Source organism: Gobio gobio (assembly GCF_949357685.1).
Source record: "Gobio gobio genome assembly, chromosome: 23".
Taxonomy (NCBI): Eukaryota; Metazoa; Chordata; class Actinopteri; order Cypriniformes; family Gobionidae; genus Gobio; species Gobio gobio.
The window spans coordinates 12,029,549-12,049,772 of NC_137119.1; the positions used below are offsets into that span (position 1 = coordinate 12,029,549).

The 20,224-nt window shown below is 37.2% G+C and overlaps 1 protein-coding gene across 1 annotated transcript in view; it reads right to left on the bottom strand.

The window, feature by feature from the left end:
* The window catches only part of dpp6a (dipeptidyl-peptidase 6a), a gene marked incomplete at its 5' end in the record, with an annotated part of 90,266 nt that overhangs the window by 31,173 nt on the left and 38,869 nt on the right, over window positions 1–20,224 (bottom strand). Inside the window, 4 exons of the mRNA XM_079805920.1 lie at window positions 8,757–8,804; window positions 12,481–12,599; window positions 12,707–12,754; window positions 15,973–16,064. Coding sequence (XP_079662046.1) covers window positions 8,757–8,804; window positions 12,481–12,599; window positions 12,707–12,754; window positions 15,973–16,064 — 307 coding nt within the window. The remainder of the gene's footprint in view (window positions 1–8,756; window positions 8,805–12,480; window positions 12,600–12,706; window positions 12,755–15,972; window positions 16,065–20,224) is intronic.

Consider the following 20,224-nt stretch of genomic DNA (forward strand, 5'->3'; position numbering starts at 1 on the left):
CTCAACAGAAGGACAGATATTTTTATTATGAGGTTTAAGAAGTTTGTTGATTGTTTTAAATAACGTCCTTGGATTAGTTGCACCTTAACTGATCATATGTAAATAGTATACTCTCTGGTGGCTTTTAAAACAGAGTGGTACTCCAGCTGGTGTTGTTCAAACATCAATTTATGAACAGTGAGACCTGATTTTTTTTATACAAGTGCAATCCTCCTTTATACAATCCTCCTTCCCTTAGCTTTGAGTGCACACAAATCGTTCGTATACCAAGGGGACAACTTGGAAATTGCTTTCTTTCCTCTATGAAAAACAAATAAAGTTTATTTAGCTAAATGTTCATGCTACTCACACTCCAAAATCATGCCCCCAATCATAGCTTCCAGAACTTATTCACACTTTGAACTAACAACCAACATTTGGGATCGCTCATATGACCCATGTCTAGCAAATTAGATATTAAAGGCAGAGGGAAAGATTTTCTGTAAATAATGACTTAGATTTTGGTCTGTTACTCTTAAAGCGGTGATTGATTGCCCCTTTTTACAAGATGTAAAATAAGTCTCTGATGTCCCCAGAGTGTGTATGTGGAGTTTTAGCTCAAAATACCCCACAGATCATTTTTATAGCATGTTAAAATTGTCACTTTTTGAGGGTGAGCAAAAACGTGCCGTTTTTGTGTGTCCCTTTAAATGCAAATGAGCTCCTGCTCATGGGGCGGAGCTTCAAGAACTCCAGTTAGCAGCTCTGATTACCTCATGCAGACAGGTAATGAAACTGTTCAGCCTTTTATGTTCAAACCGGAGTCGGACAATGATGGAGAGACTCAAGAAAAAGCGACAACATGTAGAATGAAACATGACGTCCTGAATGGTTAGTTGATGAATTTATGTAGCTGATGTGGAGTTAATGATCTTCAAGTCATTGATTAGCATATTCTGTCATGATAATCTATATCACCTTTTTTGCTTTTTCTCAGGGGCAGGGTTTTTTGTAAAGTCACTAACCCGTGAATAAGCTTGTTGTAGTCCCTACCAGCCGTTTGTTGTAATCCTTAAAAAAATATTTATTTAAAAGAAAATATCCCCTTTACATTGAACTTTGAGCGTTGTGACTTGCAGATGTTGTTTATGCTCAAACAGCAACATTATCAATGAAATCATAATCAACCACCACTTTAAAGAATATTTCTGGCTCAATACATGGTATGTTCAACTGACAAAAATTATAGTATTATCATGTTGATTATCATAAAATAAATTTAGCATTCTCTCTCTTTTAGAGGAAATTTTGATTGTCTTTGAAAGAGCACAAATGTTGCTTGGATTGAGGCACTTAAAATGTAAGTATATGGGGCCAATTTGTAAACATTAAAATAATGTTACAATAATGTTAGTGTAAAACATTTTCTGTGAAACGTTTTAGCCAATTACAACTTTGTTGCCAAGACAACCTAACACCTAAAATTCTAAAATGACAAATAATAGCTCAAATAATAACACGTTTTAACAGAAGATAACCTTCACATTTCTGCTTTTAAATCCTCCATAAATTGGCGTCATTTACTTCCATTGTAAGAGGTTCACTGTAACCTCCATTATGTTTAAAGGAAAGGAGAGACAAGTAAAAATTCCTCAAAATTAAGCCACAATTGTTTTCAATTTAACTTAAAACTACAATGTGTGATATTTTCCCCCATCTAGCGGTTAAAAGGTATATGACCACCCAGTGAATATTAGTTTCTCTTCCTCTCAATTCCGATTTCGTTTTAACTCCTATGGTGGCCGATTTAGTCCAAGATTAATATGGCTTCCAGTTCGACCTCGTCCACATTCGACACGGTGCCATCGAGTGTTAAAACGCGAAAGGCGAAGCTTGAATTTACGGGTATGTCCCTCTTTGGCTAATGTAGTTTCAAGATGGAGGGGAAACATGGCGACCCGCATTCGAACCCCTTACCCGTATGTATTTTCAATGGCATATTATAAACTTACGAGAATACTTTATTACTTGAAAGAAGTAAATATACATTAATGAGCACATGTATTTTTGAAAGAACTAAGTGTTTTTAGCTAAGAATAAACTAAAAAAGTCACACAGTGTAGCTTTAACTTATTGAAATTGAAATATTTCTTTAAAGTTAAAATATGACTATATAATATACCTATGGGAGCTTGTTTTGGTCACAAAATAAAACATTTAAAAAAGATAATTGTTTATATTGAAATATTTTTTATCTCACAATTGCGAGTTTACTTTTTTCCCTCAGAATTGTGTGATATAAAGTCGCAATTGCAAGTTATAAAGTCAGAATTGCAATATATTAAAGGGGTCATAGAATGGTACATGCACTTTTACAAGTTGATTATACGGAAATGTGTGTTGGCAGTGCCTGTACACAACCATCCTATAATGATAAAAATACATCCAGTGTTTTTTTTTAATCTCCTTATATATTTTCCCCTGTCTCAAATCGAGCCGTCTGATCGTGTGACGTTACACGGTGTACGCCCCTCCTAAGATTGTTGATTGACAGCAGCGTTTCAACACAGACCCGCCCTGAGCGAGCTGTCATCAATCCGCCATTGTTGATACTCTGGAGCAGAATGGCGTCTAAGCGATTGTGGTGTTGTGTTGTTGGGTGTAATAACGAACACAGCAGTCATTTTGATGTTCCTAAATCCGAACCGCTGAAGACCCAGTGGCTGCTGAGTTTTGTTTTAGAAGGGAATATCCCCCCGATCAACGTCAATGTTTGCGCTAATCATTTCTCAGCAGACTGCTTTATAAACGAGCGTCAGTATAAAGCAGGTTTTGCTAATAAGCTGCTCTTGAAAAAAGGATCGTGTTCCTGCTGCACCTTCAGAAGAAGGGAGTGTAACGTTTTATTAACCTTTATATTAATCTTTGCAAATCGCTTGCACACTTCACGATGAATGAGGCTAAAGTTTACAGGGTAAGTTACATTACGGCATGCTTTCTGTGTATGGCGTTCTCAATATAATTCATAATCCCACGTTTATAATGAACAACGCGTTATGTTTGTTATTACAAACTGTGTACTCGGGTGATAAAGTTAACGTGGTAACACTACACTAAGCTTACTTTTGTACATGGTTTATAACGGTGTCTGTTACTGATTAAGAAGTAATGTAAAAAAAAAAACTCATAACATAACATCAATCTGTCAATGAACTAACACATCAGTAAACACATAGCAACTACACTACTCTGCCAGTACAAAGATAGATCAAAGTGACATGACGTTAACCAACCATTCAGAAACGTCTTTGACCAGGTAAAATGAGTGTTTTCTTACAATACTAATGAGAATTTTTAATTAAAGTATATTACAAACTTTTCATTTAGACACTAAAGAATCATATTAACTTGTACAAAAATGTCATTCTATGACCCCTTTAAGTCACAAATTTGTGTTAGAAAGTCTGAATTGCGAGATATAAACTCGCAAATCAGACTTTATAACTCGCAATTCTGACTTTTTTTCTCTAAATTGCGATTTTGTCTTGCAATTCTGACTTCTTTTCTCAGAATTGTGAGAAATAAACTTGCAATTGTAAGTTAAAAAATTTCAATTCTGAGGGAAAAAATTACTGATAGTATTAAGTTTATATTTAAAAATTCTGACTTTATAACTCGCGGTTGTGTGATAAAAAGTCACAATTGCACATTGTCAGAATTGTGAGATATAAAATCAGAATTGTGAGTTAATATCTCAATTATTATAATTAATATCTGGCAATTGCGACTTTATATCACACAATTCTGAGAAAAAAGTCAGAACTGCAAGAAGTAAACTCGCAATTGCGAGAGAAAAAAGTCAGAACTGTGAGATAAAAAGTCGCAATTACCGCTTACATTTTTTATTCTGTGGCGGAAACAAGCTTCCATATATACCAACTGAAGTCGTATGGACCACTTTTATGTTGGTTTGTTTTTGGGAAATCCCAGGTCAATGTCTTAATAAGAAAGAGCAGTGTGAACATTCTGCTAAGCATCTCCATACAGAAACATCCACTCACCTAAAGGATTATTTGGAACACCTGTTCAATTTCTCATTAATGCAATTATCTAATCAACCAATCACATGGCAGTTGCTTCAATGCGTTTAGGGGTGTGGTCCTGGTCAAGACAATCTCCTGAACTCCAAACTGAATGTCAGAATGGTAAAGAAAGGTGATTTAAGCAATTTTGAGCATGGCATGGTTGTTGGTGCCAGACGGGCCAGTCTGAGTATTTCACAATCTACTCAGTTCCTGGGATTTTCACGCACAACCATTTCTAGGGTTTAAAAAGAATGGTGTGAAAAGGGAAAAACATCCAGTATGCGGCAGTCCTGTGGTCGAAAATGCCTTGTTGATGCTAGAGGTCAGAGGAGAATGGGCCGACTGATTCAAGCTGATAGAAGAGCAACTTTGACTGAAATAACCACTCGTTACAACCACTCGTTGGTATCCAGCAAAGCATTTGTGAAGCCACAACACGCACAACCTTGAGGCGGATGGTCTACAACAGCAGAAGACCCCACCGGGTACCACTCATCTCCACTACAAATAGGAAAAAGAGGCTACAATTTGCACGAGCTCACCAAAATTGGACAGTTGAAGACTGGAAAAATGTTGCCTGGTCTGATGATTTCTGTTGAGACATTCAGATGGTAGAGTCAGAATTTGGCGTAAACAGAATGAGAACATGGATCCATCATGCCATGTTACCACTGTGCAGGCTGGTGGTGGTGGTGTAATGGTGTGGGGGATGTTTTCTTGGCACACTTTAGGCCCCTTAGTGCCAATTGGGCATCGTTTAAATGTCACGGCCTACCTGAGCATTGTTTCTGACCATGTCCATCCCTTTATAACCACCATGTACCCATCCTCAGATGGCTACTTCCAGCAGGATAATGCACCATGTCACAAAGCTCGAATCATTCCAAATTGGTTTCTTGAACATGACAATGAGTTCACTGAACTAAAATGGCCCCCACAGTCACCAGATCTCAACCCAATAGAGCATCTTTGGGATGTGGTGGAACGGGAGCTTCGTGCCCTGGATGTGCATCCTACAAATCTCCATCAACAGCAAGATGCTATCCTATCAATATGGGCCAACATTTCTAAAGAATGCTTTCAGCACCTTGTTGAATCAATGCCACGTAGAATTAAGGCAGTTCTGAAGGCGAAAGGGGGTCAAACACAGTATTAGTATGGTGTTCCTAATAATCCTTTAGGTGAGTGTATAATTGTGTTGAATGCATTATATAATTATTGCATTTTAATTGCATTGTAATTTTAGGGAGAACTTTTATTAATTGTTTATCTCTAAGTACAGTATATGCAAGCATAAAACCTCCTCAAACATGCAGAAAAAAGCAGCTAATTGCTCTGGGACATAAATGAGAAACAGTTGTAGATGTTCAGAGGTTGGGAGAGGCCATGCGTAGCTGGCATTTTTGATAGAGAGGGACTAAATTGAGCAGATATCATGTGTGCTGCTGTAAACACAGAGACCTTCCATTCTGAGCAGCAGCGATAGAGTCTTGGAAGTGCACGTAACAAGAGCGGTTGAGGGTTTCATTTTAAGACAGGCTTATCAGCGCCTGCTCAGACTCAAGGCCAACAAAGCACACTTGCTCCCATTTCACCAATGCTATTGACATAGCTACACATTTGAAAAACAGCAATGATTTGTACGTCAACATGGAGAAGGATCCGTTTGAGTTCTGTGTAAGTCATCTGACTTTGACCTTGGTGTCACATTTAGCATTTACTGAAAAAAGAGAAGGGGACGGATGGGAAAAATTCAAAATGACAAGGCAAAAGCTTTAGATTTACTTGCAAACAAACAGCGTTCATAAACATTCCACACACACTGACACAGATGTGAGCTCTGTGAAATGACTTCTGTGATGGACCGTCACACTAAATTACGCGTTTGTTGTGATATCTGTGGGCTTACAGGATATTATATAACACAATTACCAGCCTCTTACACAGAGAGGTCACAGTTTATGGAAGGCATGGCTTGTCTGGCAATAATCCAATCATCTGTGAGTGCTCTCAGTGTGCCAGCGCAGGCGTGTGTAGGGCAACTCAATCACATTGTGGCCTATGGTAAGCCTGCGAGGAGCTCTGCTCGTCAATTGACATGCTGTGGGTATATAATGCAATGAGATGAGTGTGTGTGTGTGTGAGCGCGAGTCTGGCTGTGCAGAGGATGGTAATGAGAGCATCTTCCTGAACTTCTCACTCTTCTTTTGAGTGCTTAAAGACCCCCTGTGGTAAAAATCAAGTTTTTAATGTTTTTTATATGTCTATGTGGTGTTTTTAATATGCTCTCAGACAAACCATGTGCAAAGTCATAAGTCAACACCGTTGCTGAGTATTTTCTCCAGTGAACCAAAGACAGTCTCAAAAACGTGGTTTGAAATCACTGGTGTTCCTGACATCACAAACTACCTTGTAACCAATCACATCAACATGTGGGTGGGCTTTAGCATATCAGCATTACTAACTACTGTTGATGTGAAAAATCACGTACATTTAGCAATACAGTATAGCAGGTGAATTATGTATATTACAATGCTATGACTAACTATATGCCTTTCTCCACTGACGTTCTAAGTTGTTCAAAGCGTTTTTAAGGATAGGCAGACTGAGATGTCAAGCAAAAGGCTAATCATATTAATTACCGTTATGTGTCCGACGTTGTAAAGAGTAATACCTTTGTACAGCGTTTAGTACAGTAACTTGAGTAAAAGTTGATCGAGTGGACCTCTGAGCTCCTGTGAGAGAGTGGAGGTGGGGCTAATTTGTATATTCATGGGTCCGCATATACTAAATGAAGCGATGAGTTACATTAAGCTATTTTATTTTGTTTCAAATATGTCATTTTGGTGGTCAAAGATGAGTTTTAAGGGATAAAATTATTGACTACAGGGGGACTTTAAAGGTGAAATATGTGAGGTATTTTATGTTAATCTAATTAGTTACATGATGTGTCAATAATTTATCTAATTAATCACAAAAGATTTTAAGAAAATACTCCCAAAAGATTGAGACATTTAAAGCCGTTATTGTGTTAAATGAGAAAAGCATCAAATAGACGTTACAAGATGTAGCTTTAGAATTTTTTTTATTTTTATTTGATTTAACTTTGAATTCTTTACACATACACTTTTAGGCTTTAATGGCCATGAGGGTGAGTAAATGAGGACAGAAGTTCAATTTTTGAGTGAACTATGCCTCTCTTTATGAATGGGCCGTTGGTTCACCCAATAGATTCACTGAAAATGCCGTTCATTAAAAAAAAAATGTGTTGCTCTGAGATGCACAACAGTTCTGCTCTGGCTTCATAGGTAATATTTTCATTGGCAAAATTGAGCAAAAGCAGACAATAGTGTGTCTAAAATATAGCACAATATTAATTTCTTATTTATTGAACTGTTGCATAAAATCAATATCACATTTGCACTCATGATATTCAGGACAAAAACAGGGTAACACTATTTGGTTACACTTTATTTTAAGGTGTCATTGTTACAGTGTAGTTATATACTTAAGTACTGCAAAAGATTAATTAACAACATGTACTTACTATATGGTTAGGGTAGGATTAGGGTTTGGTTGAGGGTTAGTTGCATGCCATTATGCATAATTTACTGTTATTAATATGGCAAGTATGTAATATATGTAACAATGACACTGTAAGATAAAGTGTTATCCTTTATTTTAAGGTGACGTAGTTACTACATTAATACCAGTAAACTATGCATAATTACAAGTAACTAACCCTAAACCAAATCCTAACCCTAACTCTATAGTAAGTCTTAATTCATATTGCTCAGTACTTATTTGAGTAAGTACAATGTATCTACGTCACCTTAAAATAAAGTGTAACCAAAAACAGCACTCGTGTGATATTGTGCTCGTATACTCGTGTGATATTGTTTAAATATGGAACAAAAACTCATACGGGGCATTTTTGCCCTGATATCTTGAATTGTAGGGGCATTATAACTGCATTCTATGGGCTACACCAGGTAGTCAGTTGTTGCCGTGCTTCATGCCCGTCCCCAAACAACTGTATGAAATTTAAGATAAACCATATTCTGGCAGTTTTGTGCAATTGTAGCCACTGTTCGTTCTGTGTGACCTTCTCACCGAAAATGAATAGTGGAAAACTTTTTCTGAGCAGTACCCTATGATTTGCCGCTCTTTCTCACTTTCGGCTGCTATCTGTCTGCACCACATAAATGGGACAAATGGTCCACTCATAAAATGAGTTTCTTTACCTGCTAGAAGCCAAAATGTGGGAGGGATGATAATGGCACAGATGAGAGCCACAAAATAAAATGTTGACTACATGTATTATACATCCACTGAAATACAGTGCTATTGCACTTTCTATTGACAGCCTAATAACATTATAGTGTAGATTCATACAGCTTATATATCTATAGCGTATATAAAGCATATAAAAAGCTTTTATTTATTTATATATCTATTTTTTATTGCAATTTATTCCTGTGATAGCACGCACGCACAAAGACACAGACACAGACACAGACACAGACACAGACACACACACACACACACACACACACACACACACACACACACACACACACACACACACACACACACACACACACACACACACACACACACACACACACACACACACACACACACACACACACACACACACACACACACACAGAAGGAAGGCTGGATACTCACTCTGTCTGTCATGGGTGCTGTAAACCGCCACATATGGAACTTCAGGACCTGACAACACACAAACACAATCAATAAATAACGATACAAGTAATTCTCCAAGGGTGCTGTAGCTATTGTGTTGTATCTAGTGTTATTAATTTTGATATATTTTTTGTTGTAATTTTAATTGATAAAATGTTTTGTGGTGCTGGGCAATCAATTATTCACGATTAATCGCATCCAAAATAAAAGTTTGTGTTTATAAAATATATGTGTGTGTACTGTGTATAATTATTATGTATATAAATACACACATATGCATGTCTATATTTAAGCATTTTTTATATTATATTTATATTGTTATATGTTTTATTTATATATTAAATATTTATATATAAGATAAATTATATAAATACATATACAGTATATACATGCAAATATAACTTAAATATAAACATGAAGGAGTGTGTATTTATATATACCGTAAATAATAAGCATACACAGTACACACACACACACATATATTATGTAAACACAAACTTTTATTTTGAACGCAATTAATCGTGATTATTCGATTGCCCAGCACTAATTTTTTAGTAATTTAGTTTTGTGTTTTTGACATTTTATAAATATGTCTATTTTGTTTTATAAGTTAAATTTTTTGCTTATTTAGTTTGAGTTATTTTAGTATTTTAATTTAAACTAGATATGATAAATGCTGCCTTGGCGACTAGCTACATAAAATAAGTTTAAGTTTTTTAAATATTTATTTTGTGTTTATTTTATTTCAAGTACTTACGTTTTTGTAATGGTTGTAGTTAGGATAATAACCCTGGTTGTGTCTTACAGAATAATTCTTTCATATCATATATTTTTTATACAAACTATTCATGCATGATTCTGATGAATGAAAACTGCATACAGTATACTTGTTTCACATCATTTGAAGAAACATTTTTGGGCTTGAACTTTGATGACTAACTAATCAGTGGGGTTTATTTGAACAAACCCCATATACAGTAGTATTACACTTTAGCATGCAACACATCCTGCATCATTCGGCTTTTTTGTTAAGGAAAGCTGTGCAGTAATACTGAAAAAAGAGAAAAAGTAATTTATTATGCATTTTTATATTGATGGTATATCAATGTTTTGTTTAAATATTTTTTTTGTGTTGATTTGCAGAACACATACTAGCTTTACTTACTAGTAACTTAATAAGTGACTTTACAACTACATGTCAACTACCAGTCATTAGTTGACTGTCTGCTTATTGCTTAATATCTGCTAACACTTTATTTTGATGCTCCCACAACAGACATTCTACTGACTATAAGTAACTTTGCAAATACATGTGAACTTATTCTACTAACCTGAACTCAAACACCTAACCCTAACTTAAGAGTCTACTAATACTCTATCCCTGGTTTCATAGACAAGGCTTAAGCCTAGTCCCAGTATAAAGATCCAAAATTTTAACTGAAAGCAACTTGCACTGATATATCTAAAAATATGTCAGTGTCATTGCTTTGTCTCAAGATGCACATCAGTAATTTTTTTTCCAAGGCACGTCTATAAAAGCTATTTAAATGCCCTAATTGAACTAAGGCCTAATCCTGGCTTAATCTAAGACCAGTCTGTCAAAGTAGTTGACATGTAGTTGCAAAGTTACTTACAGTTAGCAGAGTGTCTAAAGTGGACCATCAAAATAAAGTGTAACCAAAAACCAAAAACACGAAAGGGAATAAAAACTATTTTACTGATTACCATAGTCAAAGGTGCATGATTGTAATGTATTAAGCCAGAGCTTATGTTTCAGCTGTACATGTTAGCAAATGCTCAACAGAAGTTTACCCATTCATTTTACAAGTGCTCTAAAGTTTATTTGAAAGACTTCTCTGTAACTAAACTGAAAATGGTGCATAAAAGCTTCTGTTGATGAGCATCTGCGATGAAGCTTTTACGAGTGCCACAACAGCACTCATCGTAAACACATCAGTCCTCAAGGAATTCTATCATGACAGTTCAGTGAATATGACCACGGCAGCATTCAGGCCTTCCAGACCGCCTTCAGAACAAATCAGCTGCTGTAGAAACCTTCCAAGTAATCGATGCACTTTGCAGCATGGAAAATTCACTGTTGAACAATAACACGGTGCTCTCTGACAAAAAGTCCACTCTCACCGTCTCCATCCCTTTCTTTCTTTTCACTTCTGTAACACTGAATTCATCACAGACGCATAAAGCTTGTCAGAAGGTGATATAACATTCATCAAGGTAAATCGACATTCACCACAGTGTCAACACAAGTGTTTACTGAAAATATGTCTGGGTTATGTGAGGTCAGAGACTGCTTTTTATTTGAGCAAATCTTTCAACGTTTTAAATGAAAAAACTTAAACCCTATTATTTACAATACTAATTACTACTCTACATGGCATACCGATCAGGCACAACATTATAACCTAATATTGTGTTGGTCCCACTTTTGCTGCCAATACAGCCGTGACCCGTCGAGGCATGAACTCCACTAGACCCCTGAAGGTGTGCTGTGGTTTCTGGCACCAAGATGTTAGCAGCAGATCCTTTATGTCCTGTAAGTTGCGAGGTGGGGCCTCCATGGATCAGACTTGTTTGTTCAGCACATCCCGCAGATGCTCGATTGGATTGAGATCTGGGGAATTTGGAGGCCAAGACAACACCTCAAACTCGTTGTTGTGCTCCTCAAACCATTCCTAAACCATTTTTGCTTTGTGGCAGGGCACATTATCTGCTGAAAGAGGCCACAGCCACCAGGGAATACCTTTTCCATGAAAGGGTGTACATGGTCTGCAACAATGCTTAGTTAGGTGGTACGTGTCGAAGTAACATCCACATGGATGGCAGGACTCGAGGTTTCCCAGCAGAACATTGCCCAAGGCATCACACTGCCTCTGCCGGCTTGCCTTCTTCCCATAGTGCATCCTGGAGCCATGTGTTCCCCAGGAAAGCAACGCACACACACCCGGCCATCCACGTGATTCATCAGACCAGGCCTCCTTCTTCCATTGCTCCGTGGTCCAGTTCTGATGCTCACATGCCCACTGTAGGCACTTTCGGTGGTGGACAGTGGTCAGCATGGGCACCCTGACTGGTCTACGGCTATGCAGCCCCATACGCAACAAACTGTGATGCTCTGTGTATTCTGACACCTTTCTATCAGAACCAGCATTAACGTCTTGAGCAATTTGAGCTACAGTAGCTTGTCTGTTTGATCGGACCACACAGGTCAGCCTTCGCTCCCCATGTGCATCAATGAGCCTTGAACGCCCATGACCCTGTCGCCGGTTCACCGCTGTTCACCACTTTTGATAGATACTGACCACTACAGAGAACACCCCACAAGAGCTGCAGTTTTGGAGATGCTCTGACCCAGTCGTCTAGCCATCACAATTTGGCCCTTGTCAAACTGACTCAAATCCTTACACTTGTCCATTTTTCCTGCTTCTAACACATCAACTTTCAGGACAAAATGGTCACTTTGCTGCCTAATAAATCCCACCCACTAACAGGTGCCGTGATGAAGAGATAATCAGTGTTATTCACTTCATAATGTTATGCCTAATTGGTGTATGTTCATATACGTCATTTTAGTTGCACTTATACTTCTAAATGTAAAAAAATGGCTAGGAAAAAAAGCCTAAGCTGTAACATAATCTTAAAGTGAGAGAAAGAGAGATCAAAAGAGAAATGAAGAGATTTCTACCTTTACAGTTGAGCAGGAAGTAGTCCATGCTGGAACTGAAGGAGCCACTGACATACCCGCAGCTGTCAGTAAAATCACAGGACAGACATCGGCGGTTGAAGGTGCCCACTGTGTCTGCGCTGGAACAACCACAGACACATTAACACTGTCAGCGAGAACAAGCCTGTGACAGCATAAACAAAACTTCATACGACACAAGACTTGAATACATATGTGCCGTGTATACCTGTAGAGATGTCTTCTTTTAGGGTCATCCTCAGTACTGAGGAAATATCTGTTCAAACAAAATATATATTATCAAAACATAGTCCATATAACACGTTGTATAATCTATATAAAGAAGCTATATGCTTGTGAAAAAGTACACTTTATTGCCAAATGAATGTAATGTTTTCAGACACTTATTTGGATGTTTATTGCAATGAAATAAAGTGTATATTAAAAGCAATTAGCTGGACTTTATAGTGCTTTATGACCCACTTAAGACAGATATAAGTACATCTTTATATGTAATTTCATAATTACTTCTATTGTCTTTAGCGTGTACTGCCAAATGTACTGACAAGCATTTATTGTAAACTAAAATATACTTTAATGCAAGAGTTTTGTGAGCGAACACAAGTTTTGAAATATATTTTACCTCCCATCTTATATTTTTTCCACTACCATGTCCCTAGAAACTGGTACGTTATGTATTTAAATTAGGGCCGTCAATCGATAATTTTTTTAAATCTAATTAATTACATACTCTGTGATTAATTAATCTAAATTAATCGCATTTATAATTTTTGCTGTGAAAGTATTTTAAATATTTCAATTCTAATGAATCAATGAATAATCAGCATTAGTGACATTAAAGTTCAAAAACTGGCTTGACATTAACTTTTTTTGCTCACCAGCCACTGTGGCTCGTGGTTACTAGCCACTCAGTTACTCAGTTACTAGCCACTCAGTTACTCAGTTACTAGCCACTTAGCATTTTCACTGGCCACAATTTTGCTGCTTGGAAATTACATTTTATATGATTAAAGTTGAATTTGGCATGCTTAAATGACTTTAGTTTGAGTCATTTTACTTGATTTAGAAGATTTAAAACCCTTTCAAACTTTCAATGCAGAGTGACCACCCAAATCAAGACTACATTGTATATCAGCTGGTATACAGGTGGGCAAGGGGTGGGCAATATGGCTAATATGAGAAATTGAATATAGGCTAAATTTACAAAAACAATAATACATTTCTTAAAAAAATATACAGATACAGTAGGTTTATTTAATATGTATACATTTATTTAAAGGGTCACTTCAGTGATTTACCATTAAGCTTTGTATCAGCAGAAACCCCGTAGTATATTTGAATTATGGTACTTTCCCCCCTCATATCCCCCTGAGACGAGAGAATTATGCATTTTATTTCTGGAAAAATTCCTTCCTTCCTTGCGTCATCGGAGGATTTTTTTGTCCAGAGGCTTAAAACTACAGCCAGTAGAGTGAGCTGTTCCACATGTTTTCAAACCGCCCCCAGGGGAGAGATCTCAAGCACAGAATGTAAATGCACTTGCGGCTCGACCTCATAACGGAGCGATGCGGAGCAAAGTGAGTGTTTCAACTTTTCAATGAATTCCTATGAGAGTTTAGCTTCCATATGCGTTCAGAAAACGCTCCAGACTGGACATGCGCTGAGAATGACAGCCGCTTCCCTCAGCTACTACTTCCCTCTCGTGCTGAATGAAATCGGACTCCTGCTGCGTTTGTCCCGTGACTTTCGTTCGGCTCACTCACACTTTATTGAAAAGACACGGTCAGTTTTTAATTGTAGTGTTTATTCTCTAACTGAACGAAATTATTGTATTATTATGAAGATAAAAACGATGCTGGAGGCAGTGTAGGGAGTGGCCTCGTAGGGCAGCAAAGCAAGTGCATTCTGGGAGTTGTTGTCTTTCATCCACATGAGACAAAAATACATTTTCTGTCTTTTCTCAGTCTAGACGGCACCAAATTCAAAAATAATTTCACATTTCTACTACATAAATGACAGTTTAAATACACATTAATCTTCCCAGCGCTGAAGTGACCCTTTAACACCTGTAGTTGTTTGATTAACATTAATGACAGACAGGTATTCATTTGGCTGCTGAATGCATGAGTAGGAATATAGTGTGGCCCCTTTAAGAGTGCGCACTCCCTGTTGAGAATGCGTATCAATAGTACAAGTGTGCAGTGTCGTGGAATGTATACGCTACACAGTTTTTCACATGCATATGATACGCACTTTATGGCGTGTATGACACACTCTTGGGTAGGATAGTGGACATTGCAGGACATCGCAGACAACTTTATTTTTATCAGCACTTCCATCAGGCCGTTTTTATATAGGCTACGTAAATGTTCCAATCAATGATCCATGCAGCGCGTTCTCGTCTCCCTCCTTCACTTTACAGCTCAGGGTCAAAGTCCAATACAGAATGGATTAATCTGCGTTATTTTTTTTTTTACGCGTTATTTTTCCTCAGATGAATTAATCGAAATGAATGCGTTATTTTGACAGCCCTAATTTAAATATATTTGTAATTACACATTTGTATAAAATTGCACTTTAGTAGATTTAAAATGTGTTACCTTTAAATGTAATATCGAATAACACTACAGTTAAAATTATAATCAAGTACGTTACATTTGCTTTAGTGTTAGTAAGTCAACGCATCAACTCAAGTGTACTTAAAACCATGACAAAAGATTTTTAAAACATAATGATTTAAAATATATTGTAAATTAAATGTGAAATTTACTACAAAGTGCAAATTTTTTTTTTTAAAGCGTACTAATGTGTTTTTAAGAAACAATCATGAAAGTGTACTCTCTTTAAGTACACTTAAGTGGCCTTATATTTCATTTGTACATTCAATTCAAGCAAGAGCACTTGTTTTTCACAAGGGTAGATACTTGCTTCCACTGAAATTATCCGGAACAAATTGTCCCAGGAACTTTTTTCCCCCAGTCCTGTTGCTGTCTGAGTTTCCATCACAGTCTAAAGTACCAAATTAGTCTGGTGATGTAGAACTGTGCACAACTTTCCAGTTCCCGCTGGATTTCATCCTCCGCATATAAGCTTAATAAAGCTCATCATTGGTCCATCTGTCGTATTTTTTTAACTCTTACTGCATGCAACGCAACATACTTGGTGGTTGAAATAAAATGGTGCGTTGAGTCAACCAATCAAAATGCTGCATAAACTCAACTAATCGGCATGTTCAGCGCCCAAGTCCTGCCCCCAACATTTTTACCCGAAACTTCGGACCCTGGTCCCTGCGTTTGAAACACGCAGAGTACCACCCCGAAGTCCCTAGTTCATGGGGAAAGTTCCTGCGGCTTTCTATACCATGGTACTGAACAATTACCATACATCCCATAATAATTACTACTTAAAAAAGTTAATTCTTAATGACTAATGAATCATTGATGTTCAGTTTGTGGTGTTGGTGGATTCGCTCACATTAACTGGCTGTCCTCATCATATGCCAGAACCTGCGTGACGTCCCAGTCTCCTGATGTGATGGACTGCAGAGAATCTGTGCTGCTGTTGGGCTTCATGAAGAAAACAAATTAAACAGACATCAGTCATACCGAATGGAACTCAGGATTGTGAATAATCGAATATTATTAATGTGTTGTCATTAAAAATAGAGACAGAACATGTATGAAGAAATTAAGCAATTAATCAGTTAAAGGCTGTTGACCGTAAAAACGTGATTAGTTGGCTCAAAAATATCACGAAAACCAAACGCCTTGGGAAAATGAAGAAACATGTTTGTATTATATTTGCATTGATCTTTTGACATATAAGAAGTCGTTGTACCATTACAGTTTTTCACAATTGCTAAGACACATTTCTTGAAACCTTCACCCATTTTCTCACAACATTTAACACAAAACCAAATCTTCAAACTACATTCACAAAACCCCTGACTCTTCTAGCAAAATCAATCGGCTCAAAACCATTTCACCTGTACTCAAAATCAAACATTGCTTTCAGATCATCCACACAGCCAGTCAATATATAAACACTACAGATAATTCATTAGACGCTACATAAAAAAATGCATCCAGAACATCAAGTAACAGAAAAAATTTACATTGTATACATTAAACGGAACTTGCAATTACGTAAACAGCATAGTATTGTATTGATTGTCTATATATACAGCACTTGTATACTGTAAACATAACATGCAAAAGCCCAAAAGGTGAAAGAAAACTCTAAAAGAAAAGCATGTTTCTATACACTTACAGTTTTTCTCAATTGCTAAAACACTAAACCCTATTGTCTGAACCAAATGCTCAGTTGCCTGAACCCACTGATTGAATCAATCACTCTTTTGGCAAAACCATAAGCACTTTTCACCTGTTTAGACACAACTTGCCAACACATTTTCATTGTGATGCACCCGTGCTGCAAAATGGTGAGCACAGGTGACAAAAGTTTAAAGCACAGATGTCACCACTTGAACACAACAACTCAAAATTGATCACACTTGTGGCTAATGATGTGAGGGAACATATACAGTAAGCCAGTTCAGAGAGCACTGGTTTGTGAGGCCCTACAATGGATAGAAATATGAGAGGAAGAGTTCGTGTGAGAGGAGGTCAAGGTGGTCGAGGTGATCAGCGAAGACAAAGAACAGTAATTCCTGATGAAATCAGAGCTACTGTAATTGACCATGTTCTTGTCCATGGTATGAGCATGAGGGAGGCTGGACAAAGGGTACAACCAAACATCAGTGGATTCACTGTGTCCACCATAATCCGAAAGATTTAGAGAAGAGAACAGGTAATTACCTTTTTTTGACATTATAGTACAGTATGTAAATGTTGACAACAATTATTGTATGACATACTATATACTGTACCACAGTATACTGTAAGTAAATATATGTTTCAGTACATCACTGTACCAATATACTGTAGTATTGTATTGGAGGGTTGGTCTAACTGTTCGTAGGCCAAGTATTCCATGTATATTTTTGTACTTTATTTTCACATGGGCTTACTGTACACAAGTGGCAAATGCATAAGATTTCTGTTTTGTCTTTTTGTACAAGTGCTAAATGAACAGGGTTTTTTTTGTTTTGCAACATGCATTTAGCCTACAGTGAACAATAAACATTTATTTCTCCAGCTTCATGTCCTGAGCATTGTGTTTTCTATTTTTCTACGTAGTGTTTAGTGACTGTTCAGTAGTGTTTTTAATTTTGATTGACGAGGGGCACGATTTGACAACATAGTTCAGTTTTGAGCACAGATTGAACTGTTTTGAGGTGAAAGTTTGGTTTTGAAAGAAGAATCTGAGGTTTTGTGAATGTAGCTTGAAAATTGGGTTTTGTGTTCACAGTTTAGAGAAAAGGAGAGCAGCTTTCAAGAAATGTGTCTTAGCAATCGAGAAAAACTGTAATTCTTTAAACTCAAGGTCAAGTAGAGATTCATTCTGCCTCAGTATCACGTCTTCGTGTTGGGTCCATATCACAAGCAATGTTGTTTCTTGCCAGGCAAAGAAAAAAAAAACCCTCTGGTGTGCTAGATCTAACCTTGACAACACTCCACACCTTGCTCTTCCTCCTCCACCACCACCACCTCTTACACATACTCTTTCTCTTCTTCTCAGTTTCCATCCATTGCTATCAATATTATATTTTGTACAGTTGGTTTTCATCACATCATTAGAAACAATTTTGAGCCGTTGTGTGTAAACGATGACAACTGTGTTGTAGTTGTGTGTAACTTCTGCCACTTATGTTTACCATTTTGAAACACAAGTGCATTAAAGTTGCAAAATGAGTTTTAGTGAGTGAGAATGTGTTTAGAGTTTGCAAGAGGGCATTAGATTTGCAAATGGTGTCTAACTGCCTGAACTTGTTTAATGTTTTGCAAAAAGAGTGATTTATTCAACAAATGGGTTTAGGCTGAACTTGTTTCAGAGAATGGGGTTTAGTGTCTTAGCAATTGTGAAAAACTGTAAAACATCCTGCAAGTTTCAGAGCTTAAAACTTCCTCCTTATTATAAACAAAGCATTTATTTAATCAAGCTCCAAAAACAGCTTGTTTGGACATTGAGGGATCTGTGATATCACAAGCAAACACATTGCATATTCCTACCTCCAGAGCAAGTCATTGGCAAATAGTTTTACATCATCGCACCACAGGCCTTGCCCCCTGGCGTACAGCCGATTAAAAGCTGACACTTTCCTAGACCGGATGCGGGCGTCGCTTTGTCAAAAGCAAATTGAACCCATTATAATCACTGAAGCTTTCTACGCTGAATACATATTCAGATCAAAATGTTTAAAAGCACTGCTTTAAAGTTGGCATGAAATAAAAATTGATTTTTTTGGCTTTTAGTATGAATAGGGTAAACGTACCTATTAAGCTCACCGATATCTACTTTGAGACATTTTAGTGCACAGGGCATTGGTTTGAGTACAAGAAGTTATGTTAAAATAAAATATGAATCTACCATTCAACGTAAAAAGCACATGTTTGTACCCTTTAAGCACACCCGTTACCATTAAGCTCACAACATGTTCTTTTGGGGAAATTTCTTTTTTCATTTTAAACAACATTTTTAAAGAATTATTTTATAAAGATTAACTTGAAGTGACAACCATGAGTTAATATTTAAAGTCTGTTTATGAAGTATTTATAGACGTTCAATGTGGATGAGCTTAAAGAAAGCACACTGAGGTTTATTGGAACAGCAATTTTGAATTCAATAAATATTATTAAATTAAATTTAAAAGGACAATTTTGCTAAACAAATAATCTAGGTAATGTATTTAGTTCAGGTTCCAGGTTATAATATGCAAAAGTCTAAACATTAATGTCTTAATTTTGCAGTAAGAAGTTATACTTATTCGAAAACAAAGGCTTAAACATCTAAAAAATGCACAATTAAGGGGCTACACTTTTGGTGAAAGTTTCAGTTTCAAAATGTCCACCAGACAGTGTGAACACATGAATACCCATATCTCAGTGAGAAATGGTCTGATTAGCTTGAAATTACAGGAGGTATATAGTAACAAACACATCAATTGGTTAAGACATCAAGTAGGATGATAAATAATGTTCTAAGATCAAAGATAGTACTGTACTTAATGGGTACTTGAGCTTAAAGGGGTGGTAAACCACGATTTCACTATTCTAACTTTAGCTAGCGTGTAATGTTGCTGCTTGAGCATAAACAACATCTGCAAAGTTACAACGTTCAAAGTTTAAAGCAAAGGGAGATATTTGCTTTTAAAGAAATCCATTTCTAAGAACTACAGCAAACGGCCAGTAGGCGACTACACACATTCCTCCAGGGTTGGTGACATCACCAGGCTCAATATTTACATAAACCCCTCCTCCGAGAATATTAAATAGGGGGGTCGGGGCGCCATTTAGTATCGCGGCGCTGTTGTGGTATAGTTAGGCTGGAGTGTTGTTGCAGCGATGCCGAGGAAACGCTGTTATATTCATCCGGATTGCAGGTCTGGGGTACTTGCTTTGTTCAGCCTTCATAGGGACAGGGGTGCGTTGCAGAGCGTTTAACATACAACATGTTATATGCACGTGTGTATGAGACAGAGGGGAACAGGCGTGTGCGGGGCTCCCGCAGCACATCTCACGGAGGAAAACTTCCACCATCTTCGCGAGTTCAATGCCGGATTTGCACAACGTCAGCTGCGTGAGACAAACACGGCCAGTGTGTGAAT